General features: G+C 35.2%; 1 protein-coding gene across 1 annotated transcript in view; it reads left to right on the top strand.

Annotated features, from left to right (window-relative positions):
* HCN1 (hyperpolarization activated cyclic nucleotide gated potassium channel 1) overlaps window positions 1-23,834 on the top strand; it is a 368,763-nt gene that overhangs the window by 20,257 nt on the left and 324,672 nt on the right. The window contains exon 2 of the mRNA XM_070586899.1: window positions 22,498-22,921. Within this exon, the coding sequence (XP_070443000.1) occupies window positions 22,498-22,921 (424 nt within the window). The remainder of the gene's footprint in view (window positions 1-22,497; window positions 22,922-23,834) is intronic.

The following is a 23,834-nucleotide window of genomic DNA, read 5'->3' on the forward strand; positions in this document are numbered from 1 at the left end:
GTCCCCTTCTCTCCATTACCACTACCACGGATGGGTCCTCTTCATCTCTTATTTTTCTATTTTGACTCATCCATTGGCTTCTAATGTGGCTCCACTTCTGTCTTCCAAACCAAGACCATGTCGTTGCTACTACATTGTGCTTGTTTGTCAACTACATACAATGGTCTTTCATGTGTCTCTATTTTTGTACATTTTTCTAAATACTTAATATGTGTCTAAAGACAGAACCAAAATTAAAAGTTAAATAAACAACTTTATCTAAGTCCCTATTTTGGAGGTTAGGCAGAGAAATAGCACTGGGTTGCAGAATTAAACTAGAGATAATAAACCAGAGCCAGAAAATTTGCAATGGAATTCAAGAGGCAGGATTCTGAGAAATTCTCTGAAACTCCACAGCTATGTAATTCAATTCAGTACTGATTTATTAATCACCTATTATTTGCCAGCCACTAAGCTACACCCAGGATAGAGCTCTGAAGAAGCCAGACAGCACTCCTGCTTTTTCTGAGCTTACAGTCTTGTGTGAAAGACATGCATTAAATGAGTAATGAGAGATGATCACAGGAAACTACAGGGTAATATATGGAAGGATAGAGCTAGGGGTTTTATCTAATCCAGGGGGTCGGGAAAAGCCTCCATGAAAATGTGACAATTGAACTTAGAATTCAAAGACAGGTAGGAATTAGTGAGGTAAACCAGTAATTTCAGGTGTAGGTGAGGATAGAACTAAAAACCTGACAAATGACACTTGTAAAAAAGCAACATTTTGAGTTATTTCCCACCAGAATTAGTTGGATAGATAAGATAGAGAGGCTGATGATAGAGAGATAGATAGCTAGACAGATAAGTACCTTTCAAGGATCATACTGCATATTGATTTCTTCTATAATGTGTCATCATAGCCTTTGCCCATTTCTCCTCTGGCATTATTCTATTTGAATATATTCCCATTCAAGGCTCAGATTTTCCACAAATCTTTCAACACATAAATGACTATTCCTTTACTTGCATTCTCTTGGAATTTATTTATAATTCATATTCCATTATCTTGAGACTGCACACATTTTCTAGTTATTTTAGCCATTCTATTCTTTCCTCTCTTTTTTTCAAATTCCTTCCAGAACACTTATCTCTTCCTCCTCCTTTTGGTTTTGTTCCCTCTCTCACTGTTTATCTGAGTGGCTTGAATACCTTGTTCTAAGCCATGCTCCATGTCTTAGAAGTGTCTTACTCCGAACATGGTGAGATTTTTCATCTGACATCCTTGTAGAGAATTACAAATCAGAAAATATTTTAATAGTGCAATTATGCCTTTATTTTATTTTACTTAATATGACTTCTAATGTGTCTTGTTGATAAATAAAACTATATAGGTATATAAAGATTTGCTGCAGTGTGTATATTTTTCTAGAGCAAGCTATTCCTGTATTACTCATTTTGCAATGATAAGATGCATATTAAAAATCTGGTTGTTTTCCTGAAGATTTCATAGGCAATCTGACTAATGCTCATGATGATAAAGCAGATCATACTGGAAAAGCAAAGTGATGAAGTATATATGAATATTTGAAATAAAATGATACCTCAAGAAACAAGTCTTCTGGGAATAAAGCTCATGGATATAAAGTCCAGCCATGCTAAAATATCACACATACACATACATGCACACACATGCTTTATAAATCATATGAAGCAGGGAAGCATACACAGAATTGCAGTGGAGAGCTCCCTACTTGTCTTGCTCCAATTAATGACCAACAGGGCTGAGTCCAGGCAAAATTGCGAATTATGAATAATCTGTGGTCTGCTCACCAGCCTTTTCCTGCAGCATTTTCCCTTTTCACTTTTGAGCCTCTTTCCCATTAAAACGAAAAAGTATCTGACATCAACCGTTATTAATGGTATTTAGACTTAGGTATATGCACACTGAAATGATTTTACCCTATTTTTGTACTTATGTTTTTATATCTCATGGTAGAAAAGAAATTGTTTGCAATGGAGAGAAGTGAGTAAATTACTTGGATGCAGTGGGTGATGGGAGCTGTACGGAGATGACCCTTAAATCATATTAAGCTTGGCTAATATTAGAGCTCGGCTCTTCCTGAAGGTAAAGCTGATTTAATACTTTGGGATGATCCAGGGAAAGGTCAAAAGGTACAGTCGAGTATAACAAATGGGGCTGAGGTTGAAGAACATAAATTTGTAGTGCCATCCTTGGCATGGTTGTGTGATTTTTCTCCAGTAGTTCAGCATCCCTGGGTATACAGAGAGAATTCAGACTGTAGCCTGGATCCACATTTGGGTTTGGCTGGCGGATGTGCTTGAATGAAGGATGATAGTGACTCAGTAGGCTAGAGAGTGAATGCTCTAGGTAACGCACCATGAGATCTAGTGTGTTTGGGACAGGAACAGCCAAAAAGGGTTTGAATAAATGGGTGATAGACATAATCTGACTAGCAAATAGACAGAAAGAGAGGATTTGGCTGGCCTAAGATGTCTTAAGGGACAAAAGTTGATTTCATGCCACATCTGAATCAGGAGCAAAGGCAGTGTCAGACTCAATATTAGAGGGGTGCTGCAAATTCTCTGGAAGTATGTGGCAGTATATCTCTCCCAAGATATATCTCATAACATTGAGAATAGTAGTGAGTGTACTGGTTCCAGAAAGGTTATTGAGTCATGTTTTCTGGGAAATTATATTCCACTTATTTATGTTTTCCAAGTAGTAATAATTGTTTGGGAATTCTGAAGTTTTGTGCCACCTACATAAACATAGTAAATGCTTTTATATCCATGCATCTCTTACTGAAAATGCATTCATTCCGTACTTTCTTATTTTAAATCCCTGAAATATTTTTAATTGTACTCTAAAATATATCAATAACAGTCAGTTTTCATGATATTGAAAAATCCTGTCAATCGGTAACATCATTTTCTGATTTGTATGTATGACTAAAAATACACTTAAGATAATGTTAAATTAACTCCAAGAGGTGGAAGAGGACAGAAAAGTTAAGTTATATCTAATAAAAATGCATTAGTATTAGTCCTGGTATAAGTCACAAAATAAATATTCTCTATTTCATCCTGACAGAACTTTGTTAGAGTTCATAATGTAAACTTAACATAAAATTATGAGCAAATATGGTAGATTATGTATGAAGAAGACATTCAAGGAAGAGATATATTCTTTGTAGAATGAATGTTTCCCTCTTTTTATACATTATTCTTTTATGAAGCAGTTTTGATAATTGCTTCCTCAGGGAGTTGTGTGGCATTTAAAAAATATAGACCTCTAAGCTCTCCTCCTAGAATAGTTTTAAATGATTAAAGTCTAACTGGAGATATTTAACAATTTTTGAGTATTTATCCCAAAGAGCTAATTTACATAATTCATAACAAGCAGCTTAATTTAAGGCAAATTTATATATATATATATATATAAACTAAAAGTCATGAAAATTAGTATTTTAATATTAAAATTTAAAGCATAACTATCTGTCATGGAAAGCTTAGTACAATGCTTAAAAAGTTTTCATTTATTATTTAAATGTCCTAGTTTGTTGTTTCATCAAAGAGAAAAACGTCATTTTGCCTTGGGGCAATGTTTAAACATTAAAAGAAAAATCACTGAAAATTTTAAAATAAATAATGGGAGATAATTTGTGGGAATATATTTGTTCATATTTGAAATTGTGAATAATGAAATAAAAGTTAGTACGAGAATAATTCTGTGCCTTTCTTGTGGTAGGGAGCATAAGGTCAAGTTTGTGACAGTTGCTTAGGGGTCTATTTTAAAATATCTTATCAGTTGATTGTAGCTATAGAAAACTTTATTTGAGGACAAACACATTTCTCTATCACCTCTAACCCCCTACTTGTGATGCTGATATAAGCAAAGACTTGTGCTACTTGAAAAAGCCACTAATGACTAGGGATGCTTGGGTAGAATTTGAAAAGATAATCTAAAGAGCTCTCAATGGCCAAAGATGAAACAAACTGAACAACTAAATAAATAAAGTAGTATTGAATTACAGCCCAAAGTATAAGATAAGTATCCATGAGTCCATACTGATGTAAACAAATAACTTTATCTATAAATAAATGGAGGAGAAGAGATAAATCTTTCATGTCAGGGAATTCCAAATAATTTATATAGATAATCAGCACTCAAGGAGGTGCACTGTAACTTCCCATTCCTTGATTGTGGGCTGTCAGTAGTGACTTCTTTCAAAAAAAGAGTGAAAACAGGAGTAACTTTACAATTGAGAAAGCTGACCAACACCACTACAGCTAGCTGATCAAGGTTAACAATGGTGAGTCATGTTGCTAGTTGTGTGCTCTTGTCATGATGTGGTCTTTCTCTCTGTGGTCTTTCGCCCCAAAACCCATAACTCCAGTCAAATCATGAGAAAAACATCAGATAAATCCAAATTTTGAGGATATGGTACAAAATACCTGACCTGTACTCTCTCAAAATGTCAAGGTCATGAAAATCAAGAATAGTCTGAGTAATTGCCACAACCAAGAGGTGCTTAGACATAACAACTAAACTGTAATGTGGTTTCCCGAATAGGATCCTGGAACAGAAAAAGGGCATTAGGAAAAAAATAAGGACGTGAATAAATATTATTATTTAGATAACAATAATGTATCAGTATTGGTTCATTACTTATGACTAATGTAAGATGTGAAAATAGGGGAACCTGGGCATGGGGTAAATGAGAACTCTGTACTATCTTTGTTATTTTCTGTAGATTTAGAATTATTCTGAAACAAAGGTTTATTTAAAAAAAAACAATTAAAATTATCTTTTAGCAACCAGAGACTCAGAGAACATAGCAGAAGCTAAAAGCCTCTCTAATTAAACAAAAATCTAGTGTTCTGCCTGACATTTTCTTTATTTTTCATGACACTATTTGCGTTTCTGAGTTGTTTAGTATGGCAACCTTCTGTTCCAAACAAGGAGACCAAAAGCAGGTACTTTCAGGCAAAATAAATCTACATACTCTAATCAGGTATTTTGGCTTAAGTCCCTAACCAGTTTTTAGTTACTTGATGGAATTCACTTGTTTTGTTCCAAACTGGGTTGATAATATGTTTACTTATTTCTTCGAATGAATGCTAATGATCAGCTGTGAATACTGGCAATACACTTAATATAGAGAAATGGCTTCTGAAAACACACTATAACAAGTCAGGCTTTCTGAGACCTAAGGGAGATTTTACTATCATTTCTAGCTTTTGAAATTCCTTATCATGATGTAAATAATAAAAATGTTAGTAATAACATTTTTAAAACCCCAAAATTCTGTAGATGAGTATTAAATAACTTCTGGCATTTTCTGTACAAATATACTAATAATTAAGGTAGCCTTTGTCTGTGCAAAGTAGATATGTGGCTTGATGTGATAAATGCCTCACATTTAGTTTGAGGCACAAGCCTAGCAATCTACTGTTCTATGGTGTTTTATGACTGGTCAAGTGCATTCCAATAGTCAAACCAATTTATACAGTTAGATGCAGCATTGAATAGCGTATATTCCACAACAATCTCTCTCTATCTCTTTCCCTCTCCCTTTTCCCCATGACATTTTTGAAACTAAGGAGAAAAATCATTTTAAAATATAGGCTTTAACCAAAGTATTTTGACACTTACTTGGCATAAACATCTTTCTTATATGGATTATAAATTTTAAACCAGTGAAGAAAATATGTATTGTCTCCTAAGTCAACTTTAGTGACTTTGCAAAAGGAAATCCTTGAATGCAGTAATACCAGGTTTTCTGCCATCTCTGACTCATTTATGTTAGTGGTAACTCAACAGAAACCATGCCAGTCTTACAAAGACAGAGTCTTCATATTTATGTGAAGTGGAACATTTCTTTCAAAGTTTTACTGTTGAAGGTGAATATACTGAATTGATTAATTATATGACAACTGGAGTTGATTCCACCTTCATAAATTTCTTCTATGTGGTAATCATCAAAGAACATCATACTAGTCAAAATTTATTAGCATGTAAGTACTGAGTTATATTTATATATAACCATGTACTAGGTGCTGAAATACATTCAAAGAAGAGTTAGACATGAATCGTGCTCTCAAGGACCTTCTAGTCTAATGGAGGTAGGAGGGTTGAGGGATGAAGCATCTATATAAGGTACTTTAATAATATATTATCATACATAATGTCTGATAATCCAATGCATATTTAAAACGTTTTTTGGTAATAACCATTAGGGTTAATAGTACAGAGTGATTACTTCAAGCTGGGAAGTTCCAAAGAGTTTATGGAGGGAGGTGGCATTTAAGCTGGACCTTGATGAGAGGTGGGATTTAAGTGGTGGAGACAGGAGAGAACAGGCATTTCAAGCACCTGGGTACCACACGAGTGATAACAGAACAGTGGGAAAAGGTAGTGGGAGATATTAAGGAAGATGTATGGAAAATAAATTTGTTTTCTCAAAAATTACTGAGGAATGGGTTTGGGTTTTTGATTGAGAATGCATTTAATTGATGTTTAAAGTGTATGTATTGCCACTTTCCAAGGAATTAAAGCACTTGGTAGTATATTAAAAATAATTTGATTTATGACTTCAAATGTCCTATTGGCTTGTTACGTTCCTTGTATTTTCCATGTATATCAGTTACTATTGTAAAGTAAGTGACACTTAGGAATATTTATTTGAATTCACTTTGTCATGTGCTATTTACTTAGCATGTTTATAATGAAAACTGATTTTGGAGGTGTTCTCCTCATTATGGATAAATACATTGTAGTTTATTACATTGTAGAATTATGTGAGCCTATGTGTTGTTTGTGCATTCTTTGGAAAACATGCATTAACAGGAGAATTTAATCATTTTCTGAAAAAAAAAAATGAGGCTATTTCCCTAGTAGATAAATCTTGAGGTAATAAAGCTTATATTTGATATAGACCAAACTTTAGAGAAATTTATGTTTGCAAGTTACACCGTAAAAATGGAGGCTTCTTGGATTTCAGTAGTGTAGGGGGCTGACAATTTAACAAATTATTCCTATTAAAATGCATGGTCTGGAATTATATTCTAACGGAAGATGATTTCCTGTTAGCAGCCTCCGTCTTGAAGACTAATGCCTACACCGCTTAAGGAAAATCCACTGCTATGTTTATAAGCTCCTTTGGGAGCAATATTTTAAAGAAGCCCAGGGCCTGAACTAGGAATTACACTTTTCTCCTAGTTTCTGTGATTTAACTCAAAAATATATGGAATGTTTGGATTTAGAATGTTTTAGTTAAATTTTTTTGAGGGCAAAAAGATCTCTGATAGAGCATAACTTGAAGAGTCAGATTTTTAATTTTTTCTTGACTCTGCATTCCTAAATTTGCCTCTCCTCCTTTTTCTTCAGTCTGTGTGGACTGAAGCTATTGCGTCTATGATTCAGAGCAAATTTCTCCACTTTAGTCTATGTCACATTCACCCCCCAATCTACAATTATGTTTCACATAGTTTTACTCTTCATATTAATTTTTCATTAATAGTTTCCATACAATCAGCTTTCAAATATGATCATATTTATCCTAGTCTTGAACAGTGGAAAACAAATATATTCCTACCCTCACCTCAGTCACAGGGAGTTGGGGAACACTACAAACTTATCTAAATACGTAAAAGAATAAGCAATTTGTAAACTGTTCTTCGTACTACTGTGTTACCATTGCTTTTGTAATGGAAATCGATCTTTGCATGATCAATCCAAAACTTTATTCTCTGTCTTCATTTTTCTCAAATCTTGAGCATCGTCTTATACCTGTTACCTAGTTTACATGTGCTTCTCTAACGTTGAACTCTGCTCTCTATTGTTAACCTCCATTCCTTTATTTCCCCTGTATTCGCTACTCGCCATCTCTACTCACATTGTTCCTAAATCAGAGCACTTCCACTCCTGACTCCCAGTCCTCCCACTCTTCCTCCTCTTTAGACTTCTTTTTTTCCCAACTGAAACGGAACATTTTCACCTGAGATTTCTTCTGTTCTCCTCAAAATGAGCATGTCCTCCTCAAAAGTGAATCAAATCTTACTGTAAAATCGGATATTTCCAATTACTAATTTCTGTACCTGGCATCACCTTTAACATCTTTATTCTATATTGTCAGGTTGGAAATCTTAGAATCGTCTTCCCTTTCCACTCTTCCTTCTATTTCTTCACAAGATATTGTCACAAAGTAGAACTTCTTTCCTCTTTCTCCTTTATTCCCACTGTCTCCAACCAAGTCAGACCCTCATCATCCCCATCACTTCGTGCTACCGTTAATCTACCATAAGAAAAAAGTTGTATTTCATTATGCTGCTCAGTTATTCAAGAATTTCCAGACCTTCCTACTGTATTCCATATTGACTCCAAATTCTTTTGGCTACTTTTAAATTCTTTTGTAATGGAATTCCATTGTACTTATTCCTCTCTATTTCCACCTCCTCTCCAGAATACTTCCACACTTCTTCACATTTTGGCATATTTTCCTCCTCTTGCCCATTTCATTTTGCCTGTCCAAATCCCATTGATCAAATTTAGCTTCATCATCTTCTTCTCTCTCCCTTTTAGACAGATGTGTTCCATTTTTTGCCTTCAACTGAATTTTCAGGAATTTATCACGAAGCTTGGTAGTAATTATTGGCTGGGTCTGCGAAAATTAACTAGCTGTTAAGATAAATTATCCAGTCATTCACCCTCATTTCATTACTCATTTTGCTTCTATGCATATGATTCTTAAACTAGAATCACTGCTCATGACCCTCTTGTTAGTTGAAGAACTAAGCCATGGACATGAAGATGAGTGTAGTCTTTATACACATTTAATGTGAAAACAACATTAAAAGTTTGAGAAAATTTAGATAGTCAATATGCATATTTCAAGATTTGGCTGATACAAATACTGTTGAAGTATGTATAGTATCATGTGAGAAATTATTATATTTTCAGGTCAAATAGTCTCATCTACAATTTTTAATAATTCTATTAATTTTTTAAAGTCAAGCTTCTGCAGTTTTAGCTCAAGTTTTTTAGTGAAGTTGGTGATTTTAGATAACTCTTGGGGGTGGGCAGAGAACAAGAGCATCATAAATAACCAAAACTACTCTATTCTCCTTGATGCAACCTACATTCTAATTGAATCATGTGATTTTCCAAGGCCTGCATGCCAACTCATTCATTTAATCATTCATCAATACAACAAATATATTTGGAGCACCTATTATTTGCTAGGAATGAGTCAATGCTAAGCTACAGTCTCTGTGTCTACTCCCTCTGGGCCTTTCCTGATTCATTTTTTTTCCATCTGAAATGCTTTCTCTAGCCCTGACATCATCTTCGTCTATCAAAGTCCCTGTAGCAGCTAAATATCCCTCCTCTGCAGCTTCCTCCAGTCCTCTCAACTAACTAAAGTAGTTTCCCTCACCTCAATTTCCAAAGCATTTTGTTTGTGTTCTATTAATTGTCATCCAAGTTGACCATCCAAATTGATCATCCAACTTATATTTTACTCATTTTCGTACATCTTACTTATACTTGTAATGATGTTTCTCCCCCTGTTCTTTTTTGGACATCTTCCAGCTTGTCCACATTTTCACAATATTGAGGTGCCCAAAACAGAATAAAATAATGTTCAAGTGACAGATACTTGTAGACTGAGATTATAATACAGTGCCTTTATTTCTTAAAGCCCTGAGTATTCATGCATTCATTTATTTAATACATATTTAGAGAGCTCACTCTAGTTGCAGGCACCACATTCGACAATGGGGATATAATGGGAAGCAAAAATAGGTATGGTCTCTGACCGTGGTACATCTGCTGTCTTTGGAGAAATAGACATTTAGAAAATGTCCATGTACATATAAAAATACAAAGCATTTTTTTGTGTATGAAGGAAAAGCCAAGATACTTAGGGACTGTATGACTGGGGCCCCTCCTGGCCAAGTCTGGAGGTCATTTCTTTATTCAGTCTATGAATGGTTCTCTAGGGCTTACTAGGTGCATGTGGTAGGTTTTCTTTAAATGCATTAGAAGAATAAGACAGGGTTATTGCCCTCCGTAAAAATGCCAAGGGATGGCTTGTGAGAGATGCTCACCGACGTGTTTTTTTGTAATCTTGTATGAAGCGTGAATAAGTATCTTTAGGACACGTTGCTGTTTTTTTATTGACCAATAATTAAAACTCTAAGCAAAAACAGTGTGCTGGCTAAATACATAGTTTTACATCAAACCCTCCTAAATCCCTTTCCCACATCGCCAGTTTGCCACTCCCTCAGTCCCACCCAGAGAAATATTTTGGAGATGACACTGCTGGCCTCCGCATTAGGCTTAATATGTTCTAAGGTTCACGTGCCGTACAGGTCCTGAGGAAAAAGAGGAGTGACTGTGGTTTAGAGACCTTGGATTGTGCTGAAGGAGTAGCTTGTCCACTTGAGGATGGAGAGGGTGAAAAAGAAGGGAAAGGAGTGAAGTGTATTCCATGTACTTGAAGGGAGAAGTTGTGCAGGAGAAATTAAGAAAAGAAGGTGCGAAGGAGAAGTAATTAGATTAGCCGGTCCAAAGCTCCGTGATCAGGTTGAGGATTAGTGAGAGAAAAGGTCAGGGAGATTGGGTAGGAATGCAGATTAAGACATTTACGTCAGTTTTAAATTGCCACCCGTTTTTGCATGATTTAATTCTCATAAACATATTCTATGGGTTGATATTTCTCTTTTAATCTTTTATGTTGTTATATAATACCATATGGGTTTTGAAATAATGACTTTTGAGTTAGTAATCTCAAAACACAACAAAATAATTATTTCAAAATTGTTATCTTGGACACATATCTAAGATCAGTTCTTGAGTCATTACGTTTTTGTTTTTTCCAATTTCTTTCTGGCACCAAGAAAAGCCTGAGATTTTTCTTCACAAGTTCTCTGTTTTTGTTGTTTGCTTTCTCAGCTATTGAAGAAGCCAAGCACACAACCTGTCACTTACCTGAAAGTGGAAGCCATATCTTTAAAAAATGAACTGAAAAGTACAAATCACAAAAACCTCTTGCAGAATTTGGTAAATTTATCATTAGTTTTAAAATTTCCTGCAAGTCACTGGCTGCACACGTTAACTTCGACCTATTAATGGCATTCAGTTATCTGCTGAGCGGCGCCCTATAGTGGATATATTTTCTGTTGAAAAAAGGTTTAGTAAGTGCCACTGAATGAAGAAGGAAGGGATGGATGAAAGAAGAGAGCCAAAGCATAATTCTAGTTACAGCTATGCAGAAACATACGTACTGTGTATGAGGTCTTGGTGGGGACTGAAGTGAATTGGAGTGCGTATTCGTTTGATTCATTTATAGGTAACTGAAAATTTCTCTCCGTACTGGCAGTTCCACTTAAAATACGCCCTAGTGTTTGTGTGAATTGCCCATACAATTAAAGAAATTTGGTCTTCAATTCTTAAGTATTCCACCGCAAATGTTCCTCTGCCCACACAGCCTTGATACTTGTTACAGACCTGGGAACATATGCTCCTGGTAGAAGCATTTTCTTCCTGACACATCGCCCATTCTGCTCCTCAGATAATATGCAGCTACCAGTGGGTGAAAACCTCAATATAATTCAACTATGAAATAATATCTTTAAGTGTCATTGTTTTAGGGAAAAAAGCATAATCTAAATGGAAGTAGTTTTCCTGTTTATCCATGTAGAACCTAAAATCTGTGGAAATGAATAATCTAACTTCAAAAATCGCCTAAGATAAATAAGTAGAGTGATTATTTTACAAAAGTATTTTGAAGAAAAAATATAGTACTAAAAATTTATAACTATAAAAAGCACTTAACTTTTTATAATTGAGATTTTGTTTGATCGCATTCTTGGCTGTCATTGGTTATGATCCCAGATTTTAGTTGGGAAAACAAGGTTTTAAAATATATGAAGAGAAAACACTTGATGTATCCTTGGCTTTGTTTTATATCATAACAGCTAAAACATTAACTGAAAGTGTAGATACAACACTGGGCCTTTTAACTTTTCATGGCATTTAATCCTTTTCTCTCTCTTGTTCTTAGTGCTGTGGAGTCCTTTCCAACTCCTAGCGACCCTGTGTGCAGCAGAGCAGAACCCTGCCTGGTTTTTCTGCACCATCCTCTCACCTTCCCACGCTATATCAGACAATATTCCACTCATGTTCACAGGGTTTTCCTGGCCAATTGTTTTCAGAAATCAGTGGCTAGGTCCTTCTTCCTAGTCTGTCTAGTGTGGAAGCTCCCCCTGAAGCCTGTCTATCATGAGTGACACTTCTGGTGTTTTAAACACCAGTGGTATGGCTTTCAGCATCACGGCAACTCGCAGTAGCCACAGTATGACAACCGATGGACAGGTGGTGTGGTTCCCTAACTGGGAAACGAACCTGGGCCTGGGTGGTGGGAGCACCGAATCTTAACCACTAGACCACCAGGGCTGGCTTCATCTCTCTACCTTTTGTCCATTTTTGTTAGTATTCCTAGTGGCAAGACTAGCGGGTGCCTAGTGGCAACCTAGAAACTAGCACAGTTTTAGTGCTCAGTAAATGTTTGTGGTATTGTCGTGTACACCAAAACAAGTTTTTGCAGTTGTGTAGGTAAAGTATGAACTTACTGACTGGGAAATCCTGCCCAACTCTCCTGTCCTTTCCCCAAGGAAGACTTGGTCACTGTCCTTTGTGTGCCCTAGGATTACTCTCTACGTAAGTCTATCTTTATGTAAGAACTTATAATATTTTAGAAGACATTATTGAATTGTTTGTCTTTCCTAGACCTTATTTTCTAGAGAACTGAGGCTATGTCTAATTCTCTCTGTATGCGTAATGACAAACCCAAGAACAATACATATTTGTTGATAAATTAATGTTTGTGCCATGAATAAAATATAACCGCAGGAACTCCTCAGCAAATGCTGCCTTTGAATTTCTTTAATAATAGTACTTTTTTTTTTTAAACAGATGACCAATTGTTTCTCTCTTTTGGGCACGCTCAGTACCTATAGTGTGCTATTTATGAACATGTCTTAAATTCTCTCCTGGTCCTATTGAAGTACAAATCTTCGTTTTCCTATTGAGTTTGAAATTCTTGAGGATAGAATTTGTATATAACTTATGTTTGCATTTCTCAGAGTGCTTAGAGCGATACCTGCTATGTAGAGGATAGCCAATACATATTTGTTGAAATTATTATAATGTTACTATTTAGAGAAAATAATTGATATTAAATTTGACTCTTGCTTTCCAAGTGCTTTTCACCTTTAGGACATCAGAATTGACTTTGGTTTATACACTAGTGAGATAGCTTTGCAGGCTAAGGCAGGAAGAATTCAGAAATCCCTTTTGAAAGAGGCAATCCCAACCGTAGCTCCGTTATTTAGAAAACGTGTGCTACTATATGGGCATAGGGACAGATGAGCTATCGTGTTGGTTCTCAGGGAATGTAGGTAAATTCTCAGTGGCTTCTATATTGAAAGGCACAGAAATCAAAGACCAGCCAATGAGCCATAGCTGGAGCATCATAGTCTACTCCCATTCAGGGCTTGGACCTTCCCTTGTGAAAACAATTTGATTTCATTTCATATGTGTGACTGATAAGGACTGGTGAAAGTGTGGCTGTGTTGCCCTACTAAGTGTGGGGAAGTTTTTTTTTTAAATGCTACACTGAAATCCTTGAACCATTTATTCGGGCAATGAATATGATGGAAGGAGTCTAAGCATGGAAGTTGGTTCTGGGTGCAAAAGCAATTTTCCTCATTTCTTGCCTACAAGATTTTAAGAAAGGTCCTTAGCTGGGTGGGTTTCAGTTTTCTCTTATTAACTTTAGATAATGCTGCCTGCTTTGATTGTTTTGAGTATCAAATGAGATAATGTTTACAAAGTGCCTATTATCTAACAAATGCTACTTATATTGCCCTGATGCTGCCTTCCTTTTCAATATTCAGTGAGGTGAATTTTTATATACAGAAATCAAGATCATGAACACATTCCAAAACTTCCATAAAATGTAGACATTTTGCAGACTTAAGGAAACAATAATGTGCTTGGACATTGATTCCATGCCTTCCGTCACACCCTCAAACTGGAGCAATAATGCACAAGATCTGTGTGGCATTGGCAGCTTATGAATGAATAAAGAGGATAAGGGTTTGTTGAGATCTACAGAGTAACAAGAAACACAGGCAAAGTGACCTATATTATCAGTGACAAGAAAGATAAACTGGATGACTTGAAAACAAGCAATGTGGTGGGAAGATGATGGTAGCAATGAGGGAAGAATTATTCTGAAATTAAAACCTCCAAACTTGAATAAACCTTAACTCAGCTATGTTTTTAGACAGGGAAGTCTTCAGTCATCTTCCTTCTTTTCAAAATTTCATTGGTTGGATGAAAGTATATCGGCAAATAAAAAGCCCTTAGCAACTGATAGTCATTTCATTGAGCTTCAAAATAAAGATGTCTTCAATGTCTGTGTCGTGGAACTATCTATCACTAAGATCACCTAATGTCAAATTTCTTTCAGTCCATCCTTGGAAACAGTAAATAAATGCATGCTAACTATCAAATTTTACTCTAGAGTGAATGGTGCCAGAACACATTTTGCTTGACATGACCACTCACAACAGTTTTGTTTTCTTTAAAGGAATCAAGTGCTGAGAGTCGCAAGTAGAGAATAAAATTTTTAAGACTCACTTAACGGTAAATCAAATAAAAATACTAAAATGCTAAGGAGTAGTTTTAGTTTGGGCTTTTTAAAGAACTCTAAATTTAAACACTAGGAGCTATTTTATACATTTTCTTCTCATCTTTTATAAATTAAGGATTTTTATTTTTATGAAGAATCTATATGTTGTCATGAAGACAGAATACTTCAGCATAGACCTACTTAATCCTCATGGAGTTCTCCTCCGTTCTGTACCTGTTGATTAAAGCTGTAGACTTATAGCAGTATATCCCATGTGTGACAATTAGGGGTAAACAGATGTTTTGATTCAAGGGAATGAAGGTTGTGGGCTTCATTTGAAGTAAATTTGAATGACATAATGAAAGTACCCTTGAATGACATCTTTCTTCCTGTTGCTTAAAGCAAGAAAGTTTGAAGAGTTTAAAACTATGCATCATAATTCTGTCTTCCAAGGGGAAATGGAAAAGGCTTGCACCTATTTAATTTCCAAGCCATCCAAAAGAACAAATGATCATATATATTTTTATGAAAATCTTATAATGTTGTAATAAACCTTCATTAACAAATATGATTAATTTGGAATTCGATCGTTGCGAAATTGGCAGGATGTATGCTATTTGCTAGGCAATTTAAGTCTAAAGAAGATTGGCATAGAGTTTGGCTAGGAATAAGCACAAAAGCAGTATTTTCGGACATTGTTTATTCAGTGGTCTTTATCAAATTATTATTGACACCGTTTTATGGTAAGTTATTCACCATTCACTATCAGGTGCCCTCAAATGCTGGAAATTGCATAGAGCAATTGAGACCGGAGTTTGGGGCAGGGAGGAGATAAACTCCAACTGGTCTGGGGATGGGATAAAAGAGGATACTGTAAAGGAACTGGCATTTAAGTTGACCATTGAAGTAATATCAGAAAATATGGAGACTGAGTTTGCTTTTAGGAGAAAGAAATCCCAGATATTTGTTGGGAAATGGCAAAGACAAGGAGTCTGAAAAACTCTCTTTTTTAATTTAGCTGAGGACCATGTATGTACAAAAAGATAAGCTTTAAGATATAGAATTGGGACACACTGTGGAGGATTTTCAATGGTTACATTTCCTTTTGCAAACAATAGGAAAGTCTGGTGGATATAAATAGGAAGCATTTTACTGGGCAGATAGAAACAGGAAAATTAGTAAGCTGAATGATGATATAATAAGAATTTCATAGAGGATGATGGCAATGGAAAAAATGAAAAGCTGAATGTGAAAACTATTGTATTGGAAGGAATGTAAGGCTGAGCAAATGATCAAATGCCAGGGCTGGGCCAACAGAGGAGTCAGAGATAATGTCTAAGTATTATGCCTTGTGGCTGACTGAAAGAAAAAAAAAGAACCTAAGCTATAATAAATGGAAATAATAATATCAGGAGAATTATTTTGAGGCCATAAGGTTAATTGGTTTGGATTTCAACCTGTTAAGATGGCTGTTCCATTGGAATATTCAGAGGGCACTACTATGCAGGATGTAGTTAGAAATGTACAACTCCATCTCGGAGATTAAGGCTACTAATAGATTTGAAAACCATTTATATTAACATATTATTTAAGTCTCGGGGATTGATGAGACCAAAGGAGAGAGCGAATAGAGGGATGAAAAGTTGGGTGAGATAGTCATGTAGAATGCTCACTTTGATGGCGGAAGAAGCGGAATCAAGGAAAGGTTGAGGAATAAATTCCTATTAATAGACAAATATGAGTGAGGGACTACAAAAATGCAGAATTATGGAGACCAAAGATTTGGGAAAGCTTTGAGTAGGAGTAGTGAACAAAGTTGTGAAATGCTACAAACAAGAGTATATGGACCAATATGAGGCCATTAATATTGGCAGTTAGAAGATTAACATGCAATGAAAAAGTGCAGTTGCAGACGACGGGCAAAGTAGAAAAACATGTTTATTTTTGTCTGGATTTGTGCAGATCTTAATACTTTTGTAGGGATTAAGTTTCTGTCCCATTAGCTCGTTTTAATAAATAAGATTAGCTAAATCACGGTGTACCTCCATCCATCTCATGTTCTCATTGGGTAAATTGCTATGTTTACTGGAAAGCATCTAAATGTCTGCAAATATGATTTAACTTAGCTTTAGTCGTAAGTTAGGCTAAACTTTCCTGCAATTGGGATCTTAGCAAGGTCTTACTTTATAAAGAAACCTAGTGTATTTTTGCTTTAAGTTGCCTATATTTAAATTGTCTGTGCTTTCCACTATCTTCACACCCGACTCCCCATAGACAATGAATTTGTGCTTGTGAGACAGCAAGGCATTCGACCAAATAACAGACCTGACCAAGAAAACTTTGCAAAGCTTGGGAAAGGCATATGTCCTACAAAACGTCAACCCCAGTGTGAGTGTTCTGTGTGTAAGTGGTGAGATCTATAAGGTGAGGAAGGATGTCTGAGAATCCATCAGATCAGAGTTCGGGTATTGGCTGCTGAGACTTGGTGGGGTGAATTGCCACTGATAGTCCTAGAAGGAGGATGCAGCATTTAAGAGAAGGCACTTCATGTTATTTTTCAGGAGATATGTGTCCAATAATTGGGCTATTAATTGGACTTTTGAAAATTGAATCAGTTTGAAATAAAATTTGAAGCATAATTGTAAGGACTATGTGTTTTATAAAATGTAAATCCAGCTGAACATTTGTTTATTTACATTGATAAATAAGTTGGCTTACAAACGTATGCTTAATTGATGGTTGCGATGTAAAAATATAATTTTTAGGAGTGAGTCAAATGTGAGTGATAGGATAGGTTCGTTACATAATTGACTTCAACCCTAGGTAAAATAGTAACCACATATAAATCTGGTACCATTTCAGGAATTTAATCTGATACCGTTTCAAGAGTCCTTTCCTCCATTCTATTTAATGACAAATATTTATTTCATCAGAGAGAGGGGAGAAGAGAACTGTTCATTCAATATTTAGAGAGAAAAATTTAAAGGTAAGCACCTCCAGTAGTGAAAATGGCAACTGTTTAAATTTCTTTAAGGTTTTAAGTTAGAAATTTCTGACATCAGATTATTTCAACTAGAGCAGATGTCATACGGGGCAGGGGAACCTGGAGGACAGTGGGGAATTCTTGTTAGAGAAGGGGGTTTGTCTGTATTTACCACAAGCCTTAGAGGGATGCAAGTGCATAGAAAGAAAGAAGCATGACTGAATTTTGAATTCTTCACAGTTTAATATCATGGACTAATCTTTAAAATGCCACGTTTTCCCTTCTAAAAACTTATATAGGGAAAATGGATTCTTAAAAAAATTTGTCTATAAAAATCATTTTATTAGTAATTAAAATTATAGTTCTTAGTGATGTATTAATTATAATTGAAATACTATTTTGTCTATTTTATCCACTTTCGGTGTAAATTAAAAAGGATTACCTAGGTTATTCCTCTACTGTAATTGTCAAGACTATTGGTTTTTCCAGTGAGTGCCCTCTCTGCTTTGCTGGTTTTTTAAAGAAAAACTTTCTATATAACACGTTATATACTCTACATTTTTCAGACACCATTGCATGCAGTCCTTCTGCAGAGAAACTCTGAGGGTAGTAGAAGAAAAGTGAATTTCACGGCAGTTAAGACTTGCCCCAAACCGTAAAGCAGGTAGAACTAGTATTGGAACCCGATTCTGCCTCCCAAGTCCAACCGAGATCTTTTACACATATTGTCTCGCTAGAGCAGGATGAATAGAAGGAGATGAATTTGATAACATCCCAAACCAGGTGTCAGATCCAAAAGCGTATTGTTTGCAGGCTGTCTAACTTAAGAATATATTCCTAATGTCTTCATTTCCTATTTGATTTATTTTAATGCATTCTATGTTGTAAAAACTCTCAATGAGTAGAAATCCAGAGTTATATAAAAGATAAATTAAGAAATTATTTACTGCATTAATGGCTCTTTGTCTTATTAAAAAGGATTTCTTTAAATATCCCCACTGAAGTGTATATTTCCATTAAAAATTCAACTAATAGGGGCTGGCCCCGTAGCCGAGTGGTTAAATTCGCGCGCTCCGCTGCAGGCGTCCCAGTGTTTCGTTGGTTCGAATCCTGGGCACAGACATGGCACTGCTCATCAAACCACGCTGAGGCGGCGTCCCATATGCCACAACTAGAAGGACCCACAACGAAGAATATACAACTATGTACCGGGGGGCTTTGGGGAGAAAAAGGAAAGAAAATAAAATTAAAAAAAAAAATTCAACTAATATATCTTAGCATTTAAATCTAATAATGATGGAGGAAACAACAAATAATTAGTAACAAAAGCAAAAATAAAATAAGAAGTATACTGAAAATATATGTTGCTCTGGGGGTTCTTAAAAAAAAACAACAAAGAAACATTGCCAGATGTTGAACTTGAAGGATAGGTAGAAGGCTAATAGGAGAAAGGATAGGTAGGATGGAAGTAACTGTATCTCCTGTACATCTACCTAGGTGTGCATGGTAAGGTAAGAACAAGCACTCTCTTGCTGAAGATGTGAAGTGCTTGCCATAAAGTGTTAAAGAGGCTGAGGAGGAAGGAGGAGGCTATATGATGGAGATCTTTGAAAACCAGCTATTGTTACCTAATTGAGAGAGTCATGGATGGTTTTTTACCTGGCAAGTTACATTTTAGATAGGTTACTCTGGGAATGGTGTGTAGAATTGATCAGATACCACTGCCAGGAGACTCTTGAGATATTGTAAGCAAGAGATAGCTCTGTCCAAACTAGAGAGATGATGGGAATGGAAAAAGGGAATGGAGAGGAAAGGCAATGCTGTAATAAAATATATCAGACATAGAAATTGAGAGTTAAGGAAAAGGGAGAGACTGAGTATGCAAGAGAAATTTTCAGAGCGAAGATTCAAGAAGAGAAACTTGTGGGTAGGTAGGCAAGAGAGTCTCATGAGGTCAGTTTTCAGGGACATGTGCATTGCTTAAACAATAGAAGGTACATCACACTTTTAGAGTGGGTGATAACTGTATTTTCCATAGCTAGCTAAGGAATGAATTCATGTTGACCAGATAAAGTGTTATATTATGCAAAGTCTATAAGAAGATCTGTGTTTATGTCTATAAAATAGAGTCAATGGTTCTTTAAAAGGAAATTATAAGGTTTAATGTAGCTTCATATTGATATTGAGATATCTAATGGCTTCAGACTGTATTAAGCACCACTAATAAAAAGTTATGCTGTGATAAACATTATTTCCATAATGAAGAATAGGCAGCATGTTATCTTTGTCTTCTCTATTGACTAAGAGGGATAGAATATGATTTTTCCTTTAAAAAGTACCTTCTATCTTAATGACAGAAATACAAGAATGTCTGTAAAAGTGAGTATTTTTCAATGGGCTCCTGGGTACTCCTCACAAAACTGGATTTCTTTTGATAAGTAAGGAAAGGTAAATGAGTACTAAGTAGGCATTGTGTGCCACAGTTTGTTATATACTAGGATCTGTGATTTGCATATCTTATTTCATTTAATCTGTAAAATCCTACACATTTGGTTCTATAATAATCTTCACTTTACAGATGAGATGGTTTAGGATTACAGAATTTAAGTAACTTTTCTCCAAATTAAACAGATGGTAAAAATTTCTGGTTGAAGATAGCTGCAGTAGTAATCATAAAGGGCAAATGGATGAACGCAGCTTATATTGAGGTATTAGACCCAAACAGTCTTGTTGATTGACAGAATATGACATTGAGTAGATTTATGGCCAGGAGTTATCTAGGATGGCTCGCAAATCATGTATAGAGTTGTTCCATTCCCTGACATAGGGAACATATGAGGAATATATGTGGGAGGTGAGATGATATATTTGAGCTTGGGCATGCTGTTTGGCATGAGTGTGAGATATGCAAGGCGATAGGTTAGTAGGCTGCTGCTGATGAGGATTAGGAAGCTTAAGAAGACAGGAATGGACTGCAGATAAAGCAGTAAAGTCATCAGTTACGAATTAATCAGTAAAGACTTGGATGAGTGTGTATTACCCAAAGAGTATGTGTAGAACAGAAGATAAAAGATCTGTGTGTGACACTCAGGGGAACAGTGGCCTTCAAGGGGAATGCAGAGAGAGGAGCCCAGAGGAGACACTGATAAGAGTGTCCAGAAAAGTGAAAATCCCCAGGGCACACACAATTTCATTTTAGAGTTCAATGATGTCACTTCTTTGTGAAATAGCTATTACAATATTGCCTCTCCTCTACATCTCTCCTCTGTCCTTAGTGTATTAAATGGCACATTTTCCATTTCCATTAAGAAAGGCAGGAGGAAGAAAATATTTCATTGAAATTGCCAGTGCATGATGTATGATTGACATGGGTATTTGTATACTTGTCCATAAATGCATAGATAAGTTTTGATGGAAAGATTGATGAAATCTTCAAAATGACTAACATTTATCTTTTACATAATGCTGGGGGTGGGTGGAGACAATGGGAGAGAGTGCTTATTGTAGTTCGTTCTTGTAAAACTACTTTTATCCCAGGAGTCATTCATATTTAGGGATGATAGTAACTTTGAAAGGTATGCAAATGTATACCTTACCAAAGTCTTGCCCAAATAGTCTAAGTAGGAGACTTAATGTAAAATAAAAATATCTCAGTTAACAGAAATTTCTGTCATAAAATGTTATATCATTTATGCTACAAAACTGCCAAAAGAGGACACCTATGATGAGGATGAAGTAAGTCATGTTTCCAGAGACTGTTTCATGATTATAGATTTGTCTTAGTTGGTTTGTTTCTTCATTTTTATAAGTATATACTGTAACAAGTATTACATAGTCCTTATACCTTAACAAGGTAATAGTCTATTATCTAGTCTGTTAACTGCAGTGTCAATAGACTTTGAAAGACTCCAAATGAAAATAATATAATCATCTTTGATAAATTTAGTTACCCTATATTAACCTGGAATAAAGTTCCTGGTTTTCTTCCAATTTTAGAATAAGGTGAGATAAGAATGTTTTAAAAGGTAGTTAGTAACCACAGACATGTTGAAAATGAACTTAGAAATTTTAAAGAAAGAACTGTTTGGAAAAATAGTGGCAATGTACTTAAACTAGTTGTTCTGTAAAGCAGAGATAAAAGTGCAAATTTTAGGTAGAATTTGGTTTCAAATCTACAGTAGAGTCTGTTCAATTATTTTCAGTCTCAGGACAAAATTAGTTTTCTCATTTCAAACTAAAGAAGAATAAAACATAAATATTTGGAGTACCGTGAAGCCATGGACTTTTCTAGAATCCACGGTGAACCTAATCTTCTAGAGATAAATTTGCAGTACCAATATTTTTAGTGTACCCTATTTATTGCTGTTTAGTCTAATCTATGATTAGTAATTTGACATATAAAGTACTTCAAAGAGTCTTCCTAAAAGTGTTTTTTTAAGATTCATCTTCTGGTCTTATATCTCTGTCTTATTTCCATCTATATTATATGTTAACTGTAGCGGAGGTTGTTTTTGCTTCTTTACCAGATAAATGGAGTCATGGGAGTTCTTGAATTTATTTCTCTAACACTTTATATCAGATAATTTTCAGAATTCTATAATCACAATACCTTGCTTTAGGAGTATATTAGTTTTACTTAGATTTAAATTTATAGCCATTGAAGGAGTTCCCTTATTTACAAAACCAGCACTTTGTTCTTTTATTCATTTATTTAACTGTGAGTTAGTAATAATTTTTTTACAAGGGTGGGGGTAAGAATGGGCTGGGTATTGTCTATATCTTAAAATATGATTTTTTTATTTGTTGTAGGTTTTATTGGGATTTAATAATGCTTATAATGATGGTCGGAAATCTGGTCATCATACCAGTTGGAATCACATTCTTTACAGAACAAACAACAACGCCATGGATTATTTTCAATGTGGCATCAGATACAGTTTTCCTTTTGGACCTGATCATGAATTTTAGGACTGGGACTGTCAATGAAGACAGTTCTGAAATCATCCTGGACCCTAAAGTGATCAAGATGAATTATTTAAAAAGCTGGTTTGTGGTTGACTTCATCTCATCAATCCCAGTGGATTATATCTTTCTCATTGTAGAAAAAGGAATGGATTCAGAAGTTTACAAGACAGCCAGGGCACTTCGCATTGTGAGGTTTACAAAAATTCTCAGTCTCTTGCGTTTGTTACGACTTTCAAGGTTAATTAGATACATACATCAGTGGGAAGAGGTAAGAAATATCTTTTACTTTTTTAAAGCCAATATGTTTTGAGATTGTTAACTATAACAACTGTTTTAAAATGAACTGTGCTATGCATAATGAATTTTATGAAACTCAAGGAGAAAAATTTCATTTATTGTTCTTCTTGGTACATAAGTGATATATTTGTATCTTCAAAAGATATGGTCAAATACTGGATTTGAACCACTGAAAAAATTATTGACTGTAAAACAGTTGTTTTATGCCGTCAGTCTTTTTTTTAAAAAAAACAAATCACTTTAATCAACAAATTTTTATCTTCACCAACACAACCCCTCCTCCACCACGGGATGTTGTTTTTATCTGATATGGATACATCAAGTACCATCTTTGACACAGATGCATAGGGTCTGATTGCTAGTTTGTATCATTAGCTCTATGAGATAACATGGTATATGTTTCCTCTAATATTGAAATTTCAGAGAATTTGTCTTTGAAGAAAACTTTGTTTCTTTGAATATTTTCAAGTTGTGTTTGTAAAGACTGATTTTACCATAATAATTTTTCTTATTGTTATCCTTTGCTTATAATTAATTGTTATAGCTTCTCCCTAATAATTCGTTTCATAATACTGAAAAACAGCATACCTAGGAGGGACGTTATTACATAGAAAATGCAAATAGTACAGTGAATAAATACAGTAAATCTGGCCAAGATTTTGCTGAATAGGGCAAGTGTTGTTCTTAGGCAGTTGGTGGGACCTGAAAGGGCTCAGGCAACTGAAGTTTCCAGGGATCTGAGTTAAATGTACCATCACCAAGGCAAAGGAGTTTTTGTCCCTAGTTCCGGAGTCTACATAATAACCTTTTTGACTTTCTCTTCTTTTAAGTCTACCTTTAAAAAAATTAATTATAATATAAATTTTATTCTCTGCATAAAAATG

The sequence above is a fragment of the Equus przewalskii genome, chromosome 20 (assembly GCF_037783145.1).
Source record: "Equus przewalskii isolate Varuska chromosome 20, EquPr2, whole genome shotgun sequence".
Lineage (NCBI taxonomy): Eukaryota > Metazoa > Chordata > Mammalia > Perissodactyla > Equidae > Equus > Equus przewalskii.